Here is a 9,920-nt window from a genome sequence, read left to right as displayed (position 1 = left end):
CTTGTGTGTTCTGTATCTATAAACTACATACCAATCGTTATGATGAAGCAAAAATGGAGTTAAGAATTGAGTTTCTGTTGTTTGATCTGTAGGGTAAAAAGTCGCGTTTTTCACATGCAATGTAAGCGATGCCTCCGAGATAACCTCTTCACATAGGTACCTGTTAATGCGTTGTGTTTACCTGGACTGGATCTTACAGTTTTGCTTTTCTTCTTTATTTTTTTAAAACGTAATCAGTTTTGGCTAAAGCTGACAGGTAGGGGTGACTTAGTCTGAAGAATGCAATGCCTGCAACTGAAATGCACTCTGACAAGTAAATGCAAAAGGCTCGTATAAATACAGCAGCTATGTTTTGCTCAGCTTTTTTAACTTATTATAAAGCAAAACTGAGGAAACCGTGTAAAAAATTTTTTAGTTTACCTGATTGTTCTTGAAATTTTCGCAAAGTCTGATCTGACAAACAGTTTCCAGCAAAATGCTTCGTCTTTTTGTTTAAAAGTGGTAAATTAAATAAATTGAAAACCGTTTTTACGGCACGTAGGCCTATTCAATCGACGTATCAACAACTCTCTGTTTGCATTAGCACTCACAAAGAACGCTTCAAACTTAAGGTGTGTTAAGTGTCAAGCAACTGATGAAAGATTGCAGCTTTAATTGTTCTGTTAACGGTATAGGTTTCCCGAAAATCGACTTAACGGTTGATTGAAGCGGAGCCTCGAACAATGCAAATGACAATACCCAGAATTCGGTTACGAATGAATCATGAGAAAGATGTCTTTTCAATGCATAAAAATAATAAAATACAGGTTTTTCGAGTATTGGTAGCTTTGCAATGAGACTGAATGAAGTGTAATCGGCTGTATATGGACGCATGTATGTGTATACAATAAGCACCAGAAAAACGCACGGTACAATTAAAGTCTTTCACCGTGATTTAAATAACCTATAGCTTCATGTACTAGGTTTTTACCTTGTTCTGTTTAAACAGTTATATTCCAACTTACATTGTGTTACCATTCTTGACAACAAGGCAACAGCAGAAAGTTTATTATACAGCTTCTTTTAAAGCTTTACTTTTGGCCAATCACAGTCTGCATAACAAAATTTTATAAAATATTTTGTTAAGGGGCCTTCGCCCTTCATAGGCGATTTTCTGTGTAACAAATACAGAGAAAGACTGAGACTAAACTACTAGTTTGCCTTGCGAGGCAGCAAGACGCTTGTGTTTTGTACAAGGCTTTTACGAGAAACCAATGAACGTGTAATGAAAAGTGAATATATGATACCTTAATTTGTAAGGTTGACCCACTTCACTACAATGTTTGCTTGTTGAAATGTTTATTGCGGCTAATGATATATGAGTCTCATAAGGTCGTTGTTTGCTTTTCTCACGCTCAGACTTAATTGTTCACCTTAACGAATTATTGTCTTATGAAGATGACAACAAAGTTGCCTAACTTGATACTGAACTTCTTCAAATTGAATTCACAGTTGTTACACAGGAATGACAACTGTATAAATTGATTATATTGAAGGTTCTTTGAACAAACACATTTTCACAAATAATTAGCACAGCAACAGCATAAAGCTGCAGCCATGTTGCTGCTATTTTCTTAATACACGAACGAATGAATAACTGTCGCAATATAGGCAGGCGCAATATTTAATCACGACCTAAAACGATCAACAGGAAACAGGATGTCATTGGCATACAATGCAAAAGCTTTGCTAAGCAGATTTGCAAAACCAGGAAGTATGCTTTATAGTCAATCTATATGGCACAACATGCCCCGATCATCACAAACGTTTCCACTATTCCATCTGATTTCTGCTAGCAGCGTCTTCAATCCACCGTAAAAACCACTTTGTTTAAGCTGGAGCACATGATGACCAACATTCAGACTGAAGTGCGCAATTGATTTTCCTTTGAAAGAAGCAACGTTTTGATGATTGAAGTATAGACAGGATAGAGTGATGAGTTTATATATATACTGGTGAAAAGGTGGTTATAGCGTACGTTACTTTTAAAATCGAGATCCGGATATGGCTTGCCAAATGAAAGTTGATTCACACGTGAAAAGTTCTTGTGCATCATCAAGTTAATACTGCCAAAGACGTTTTCTTGAAATACGCCAATATGAATATAAACAACAAGTCGGTATATGCTCTTAATCCCGACGGATCTTAAGTGAACATCGTTATTTTATTGTTTTTTTGCCAGTTTGAAAAGTTAAACTTAAGAACTTGTGTCCGGAACGCGCGTTTTGTGGGAGCCAATGCTGGACCAGTAGACATGATCGGCGTATCGCAGCCTCCCCTTTGTGTGGCTGGTATGGCATCAGCAGATTGTTGGTTTGTTACTAATATTGCTATAGACTGCATACTTGGCTTGAGCCTCCCATAAGAAAAAGAAAAAGTAATCAATCAATCAATCAATCAACCAATCGATGACCTTGACGTAAGCATAGAAGATTTTTCCCTTTTTTGGACAAACCAGAAGTTGGTTTACCATGGCTGTCCCATATAGTGAAACCGAGGACAAAAAGCTGTATGAATGTCCGTCCAGCATCGGGAAAGCTTTTGCAGTAGAATAATGTAAACATGCCGATGAGACACAAAAGTGACGTTGGGGAGTCTCTGGTCTAAATAACCGGTGCATTTGCTTCAATGAACCACCAACAAGCCAGGAACGGCCTTGTGGAGCACACTGTTGTTATTCGGAACGTGTAGTCAGGGAGATTTTCAGAGATCAAGTGCGCCCGTATCAATTGGCAGTGAGTACAGAACACTTCTTCACAGAAACCAAAAGTTTTTTCTATCTATAGGTTTCTTCGAGAAGGGCATGTATAGTCAGTTTTGTGGCACTTTTGCCAGTTTGCCTTGACGTCACGATTGAACCTATGACCTTTCTAGGTCCTGTTAATAAATAAATTGCACGCGAAATCGTCATACTTTAGGGTTGTCAAATTACTTAGTTGGTCTTGGTAATAACGTTTGAATTTGACTGCTTCGAGTTTTCATGCTGCTTTGTTTATATTTGTTAAGAATTTGGCACGTTTTTCTCTTCTTATGTATATTCAAAATACAAGCCATGCAGCAAAATAATGATGCCAGTTCACAGAATTTGGATTATTCCTTAACCTAACAAATAATTCTCCAAAAACTATAAGGTAAAGATCCGTGTCCATAAAAGTGTAGTTACCTCAAAAATGAAAGCACTGTTCGTTGTCATCGTTCACTCCCGTCAATGTTTACTACACTGTATATACATACCCATTACCGTCGTTGTCATCACTGTCTTTTAATTGTTTTTTTAAAGTTTATTGATTGCGATTGCAGTCAACGATTGGTTGATTGCGATTTTACAAACATATTTAGGTTTTTTGAAAAATATTTTACATTTAATTTGATTGGATCTTAATTAATTTAAGAACTTACCTTGAACTTAACTTAATTTGAAAAATAATTTACATTTAATATTTTATATATTTAATTGTTTTAAAAAACCGATAAAGTTTTTCACACTTCTCCAACGGTCTCTAAAGGTATATACTTCTGGAATTGGTTATTTGCACACATTTAGTTAACATTATTGCGGTCTCTTAAAATTTCTTAGCGATTGCCGAAGCCCAACCTTTAAAGTTTAAACAATCCCGATTGTCATTACCGCTATGTTCTACAGCACCTACCGAATATATTGCTTGCGATTGCACATCTAAGGTAATTTTACAAACCGTTGGTTGTGAAATGGGAGTGTTCTTTTGCCATTTTTTATCTTTTATTTATACTTATTACGTTATTCTTATGGTCAAGGTCACTGGCAGACGTATCTGGAGAGCCAATTTATACAGAGCTAAAAAGAATCAGTAGAAAATTTTTTGTAACCAGTCAAATGTATACTGAGCTATAGCTGCAATAACGACTTGTGACTAGCTAGCTTGTTAAGAAATCTTGTAATGTAAAACCGTTCTACATCATGTTTCTGAAAATTGATCAGTTTCCTGACCAACGGCAAATTTTGCTGGTTAAAGTCTTCGTTTGCATTCATGCAAAACCCAAGCATTTTGAACAAAACTGTCATACATAACAGTCGGTTAACCCTATACTTACGGTCGGTTAAAGTTATGGAAAAATGGTTGTTGTATGTAAATGGTAGGTTTATATTTATGTTTTTAACATGTGCTTTGTTGAAAGCAAATACAAGAACATTTTCTATCTATAAGTCAAAATCAATTGCCTTGGATATATTCAACTATTTATATATTCAACACTTGAGCTATATCAAATACCAGTGAGGCTGCAAAATATTAATGTTGATAGTTATGGCACAATATTAATATCAAGAATGTTTGCTTGAGCGCTTCAATGAGCTATAAAGTAAGAAACGAGGATAAACGATGCTTTTGATCTTACTATTTATCAATTTTATTTACTATCTAATTCTAAACGAATAGCACTGTGGGATTTCAATAAACTTTCAACATTTTTTAACATTTACTATGCTTTTTCACGGCTTCCTGATACCCATACTTAAACATAGCCATTGCTTCTTTGTTGCATGCATCGAAGTAAGGAAGTGCCTTGATCTTAGCCAGCCAAGCTGAAGTCTTGGGATAATCACCGAAGTCGTTGTAATCAGACAAATCCAGTAACAGCAGGGACGAAGACATGTGGAAATCTACATCATCATGACAAATGAAAGGATTTGAATGTTGTTTAAGAAAACATTTGTTACGCGGTAGCCTATTTTAACAAGACGCTGTGCGAGTTTGTATATAATTCTCAAGCTGATTCTCAAACCTGCGATTGTAAGGTTTTCTCCAGCAATGAAAGTTGACTTTGAAAGATACTTTTCGTAAAGATCAAGCACCTTTTTCGCTTCAGGAATTTTGTCGTCCTTGGTTGTGCCGTTCCCAAAAAACACGTCAATGAAGTTCTTAAAATTTTAATGAAAATCATTTATTTTCATAGAAATCAATTTTGTAAATACTTTAAATTGTAAATTTTGTAAATTTTGTAAATCGTCATTACCATGATCGTTTGTTAAGTGTTAAATATAGGTTGAATTTAAAACTGTGCTGACTTACCACGTAAGATTCAATACGATCGTATGTGTCTTCACTGATGTATAAAAACTGATCAACCATTCCCCTTTGTTCTGGGTCAGTAGGAAACAAAACATTGCCACCATTCTTCTTCTCATATTTGTTACAGAGATAACAGGATATTGCTCGGCTGTAAATATCGTTGACGTTTGTTATAACGGAATGGCTACTTCTATTCTACATACGCAAATACACAAGGTAGGCATATATAATTATATATATATATTAGTATTAATTACCTTTCTCCAATTAAAAAGTCACCATCTTTGAGAAAAGGAACTTTTCCTCTTGGATTAAGAGCAAGATATTCCGGGGTTAGCTGATCTCCTATTACGACGTCAATGGTTTTCTCCTCAAATTCAAGCCCCAACGCTTTCAGGGTCATTATAACAGCACGACAGGGTGGACTTAAGTTCAACATATAAAGTTGAAGGACCATTTTTCTAAGTTAAGTTATCCAACGCCTGAAATTAAATCTTCACCGAAATAAAATAAAACAATAAAAATAATAAAACAATCAATAAAACAAACTTGCTCTGAATAATCTTGAAAGATTACACAGAATCGTTTGAAAAACAAGACGCTGCAATTTCAAAGGTGAAACCAAATAAGTACTTCAACCAGTTGAAGTAATAACTGCTATCAATGATTTTAGGCCGTTACATTTTTGCAATTTACTCAGTCTGTTTGTCAGTCAGTCAATCCTAAGTTATTGATTAACCTCTGGTTTATGGCTGCGCTTGGGGCGAGAAGCCGGTCCCATGTCCTTCCTCTTTATAGCCAGTTCTTACTTCAGCTTTCAGGGAAGCGTGAAAAAAGCAATTTTACACCTGCGGCAGCTGCAATAAAGTAGCCAGAAATTTTTTGAACTTTTTAAGATTTTTTTAGGTCCGGTCAATTTTGACTATTAAAACATCTATAACAAGAAAAAAAATTCCGCTTAAAGTGCGTATTCACTTTTGTTTTAGCTACAGCAGTAAATGATTCAAGGACTAATTCTAAAAATGACAAAAAGACAGTACTCTATCCAGACCATATATACTCGTGAAGCACGCTGGTCTTCTTTCAAACGTTTTTATGGAAAAATGCGCTTTATGTAAAACATTGCGTCATCTGCTATACCAAGGAACCAAGCCTGGAACTAAATTTGATATAGATTTTGCATAAATGATAAGAATAAGATACAACATGACATGTTACCTTTTGCTAGGAAAATGAAAAGTTCATTTCAAATTTTCTTTCTTAAAAATTCAGATCACGTGATAATGGGTCTCGTAAACATTTTCGAATGAAGCGTAAAAGTGTAGGGTATCAAACAGAAAATAGAGCTTGCTGAATTTGCAACTCATTATTTCCGAACAAAGTGTTGACAATTCAGTTGTAAACTTACTTTTATCATAATTGATAATAATTTTTCTTTTTGAATTCGTAAATGTAAAAATAGTTTCCTAACCGAACCACTTTTCGTTGTCACCGATGTCACAATATTATTATAACATTACATGGGACAAAATAAGGGGAAAGAGAGCAAACGGTTGTGGTGCGTGACGAAGCTATACTTTTAAGAACAAATATTCTCTTTTGCCTATATATTGTATGATGAGAACAACAAGGTGGTTAAAGAAAATGTACGAGGATACCTTGAACAAGCGAAGAGCCAAAGACTGTATGTTCAAGACTACATGACTATATTTTATATTCGCGAGGAAACGTTGATGCGCTCATGGCTGCTGCAAATCTTTCTTTCAGGCTTGAACTTTTACCCGAAGTAATAGTTGTCGTTGTTCGCAATTGACTAAGTGAACAACTAAATCGTCTATGCTGGGAACGTAGCAACGATGAGATGGCGTATAAAGAACAAAACACCGCATAACACCACAATGGGCGTATTCAGGAAACATATTGCCATTAAAACAGCCAAGGCCTGCAGCTAAAAACTACCTATGTTTTACTCGCATAGTAGTTATGCGGTCATATCCCAATTAACGTCATTGCTGAAAAGCAGTCCTTAGTTACGACGTACGGGAATGCATGTCAGAATTTAGTTTATTATAACAGAGATAAAATCAGCAAGTTATACAACTTATAGATCTAATGGCAGGTGACTGCCAGTGTAACACATGCTCTTATTAACATGTAAGCTCTACAGTTAGGGTGTACTGAATTCACACAGCAGCTTTGCCACCTTATACCACATGACCATGATAGCTACTGAAGGGTAAGAACAGTTATAACCACGATCGTACATCGTGATCCCTCCAACTGTACATATGGTTTATTCTGACCATAGCAAACGTCAATTAGTTTTAAGTGAATCGTTTCAGAATGCACAACGGGTTATTCGCTTGGAATGACAATAGTTATAAGCTACAGATAGCTGAATACATCAGAAAAATAATTTATTCATGGTCTACCAAATAAACAAAGCTATCTTACTCTATAAAGATGGTTTCCGAAATCATTAGCTTCCTCCTCTGTGAGGTCCAAAACCTGAGCTTACCAGCATAAACTCGGTGGAAAACGACTGTGGGCCATTAACTGCTTATGAAAACCACCACAGGCACCGGTACAGCAGTTTTGCAAAACAACTTATCCATCACATAATTAACTTCCTTAACCTGTTGCAAATTCGTCAATGTTCAACTTTTGGTACTTTGGACCATCTAAGCTTGGAAGATACAATCGTGCACAAAGCCTGATCTTCTGTGTATAGGCAAGATTAGAAGAAAATTTCTAATAAAAATGACCAATCATGTTCTTAAGTTTGTTTATTTAGATTTTTTCTGTTTAGTTAATACAGCTACGTGAATACTACTTTCATATAATCATTGTGATAAAACTTTAAGAATTTAAAATCACGTTTGTAAAACTTCCGGCTTTACAGAGTTCGCACCGAAAGGTTGCATTGAACGGTCGCGTAATCGCATTGAATGGTTGAAGGGTCTCTAATGCACATGTAACCTAAGTTTTATCCTGCTTGTGAGAAAAGAACGGCTAGTATTATTATCAATATAGGACAAGTAATGTCCGCGCCACATGAGTACGTAAATTGGTAAACCAAATTCGACGGGAGGGCAACGCCATCAAAGTGCGAATTGAATTTGTAGCAAAAATAATTCAACACTGTATTTGAAAGATGTACTGTATATGTATATGCATAGTATTTTAAGCTTGAATTTGTTGTGGATTAAATTAAGGTATACACCAAGTTAAAGTCTCAAAGTATCAAAGATCTTGTCTTTCGTAAGTTCTGTATTTCACAATACAAAGAGGGGCCAAAGGTTCAGTCGCTACATAGATCCTTTGTAAATTTAAAGTTAAGAATGTTGTTAATATGGTTCAATTAGTTAAAGAAAATGTGGCCTGATTATAGTTGTCGTAAGATGTTCGAGAACCGCATTTGTTATTTACAGTTTTGCACTTGCATTGATTGTAACTGTATGATATAATAAATCAATTCTAACTTTCCTCAGGTTATGTAACTTCATTAACAGCAGAAGAGATGTCGAAAAACGAGTGCTGAGAAAGCTAGAAAGACAAGACATTATTAGCTTTGCTAAATCAAAGTTAGATCTACACCGTATTTTGAAATATGTTTTGAAGATTTGTATAAAGTTCCTGCAGTTCAAAAGGCAAAAGTTACCTGCATTTAAAGACAAACAGCTTAAGCAAGTACAGAACGATGACAACTACGCGCCAAACTTTAGCAATCCAACGCAACTCGGCAAAACATTCACTCACAGCTGAGCCTGTTAGAACGGCAAGCTCTAACAATCTTGTGGCGCATAACGTATAGCTAAAAACTTCTTATATATATATAGGCTGTTGTATGTTCCGACCCCATGAAAGCTGAACTGACTTCTGACGAAGGTTGCGTCTCCTTCCCCCAAAGGGCACGAAATAAAGAGGTCAACAAAAGTTTAATCTTTGTACAAACATTAAAACTAGACCAATCCCAAGCACGTGCTGTGCAAAACTAAACTAATGGCGATCGCCAAGAGGTACACAACAGCGCACTGCATAACTTAAAGTAAAATGTTCCAACAAAATAAATGAAATTACCTTAACATATTTGGGGTTTAGAATGCTTGTGTGGCCTTGATTGCTTTAAGTTTATTGACCGAGCAAAAACATCATCAAACACCCAACCAAAATTTCAAAACTCTCAATTGGAACTTGGAAAGTTTTCTTCTGTTGGAATATTCAACAATCGAGGTCACCAGAATGTAACAAGAATTTGAGCATTAAACAACTGAACATTCACGAACAACAAATTCCCCGGCATGGCTTACAACTACCGATGGCAAAGCATAAAAAATAAATTTGCATTGAAAATTATGTGGTTGCATTTGACTATAGGTTTGATAAGCATCGCACTTTTGCTGCCAAATAAGCTACACATTACACAGATAAATTTCCAATAAATCACTTTCTGTCTCTGCTCAGTTTGTTTACAGCTATGTTACATGGTCATGCAACTTGCTGCCGTTTCGCGATTTTTGCGCTCTTTTGCCACTTGTTTGCTTTTTGTTTTCTTTTTTCGCAGAAAAGAGGCCAACCGCAACCGACGTCAAATGTAAAACAGTAAAAGCATAAGTAGACCTAACCAAACCATGCACTCGGAAAGAGCTAACCTAATGGAGTAATGGTGGTGATTAACTGCAAATTTTATTTTACAAGGCAATACAAACATTTACGCTGCAAAGTGTTCTTTTGCAATAACGATATTTCCTAAAGTGAGGAAATTAAAAGTTAAGTAAAACTCTGGATGAAAGCTCGGGTTCGTGTGAACAATGAAAAATAATGACGTTCGCG

The 9,920-nt window shown here is 35.8% G+C and overlaps 1 protein-coding gene across 1 annotated transcript; it reads right to left on the bottom strand.

Annotated features, from left to right (window-relative positions):
• Positions 1-4,243: 4,243 nt before the first annotated feature.
• On the bottom strand, positions 4,244-6,154 carry LOC143446778 (glutathione S-transferase 1-like). Its single transcript, XM_076946568.1, has 4 exons — positions 5,345-6,154; positions 5,088-5,235; positions 4,801-4,936; positions 4,244-4,678 (listed from the first exon to the last, which is right to left on the bottom strand). Exons 1-4 carry the CDS (start codon positions 5,542-5,544, stop codon positions 4,488-4,490), a joined length of 675 nt encoding a protein of 224 aa, XP_076802683.1. The 5' UTR covers positions 5,545-6,154; the 3' UTR covers positions 4,244-4,487.
• Positions 6,155-9,920: the final 3,766 nt, after the last annotated feature.

This window comes from Clavelina lepadiformis, chromosome 2 (assembly GCF_947623445.1).
Source record: "Clavelina lepadiformis chromosome 2, kaClaLepa1.1, whole genome shotgun sequence".
In the NCBI taxonomy this organism is placed as follows: Eukaryota; Metazoa; Chordata; class Ascidiacea; order Aplousobranchia; family Clavelinidae; genus Clavelina; species Clavelina lepadiformis.
Note: the sequence above shows the minus strand (reverse complement) of the source record. Positions and strands in the feature narration are given on the sequence as shown.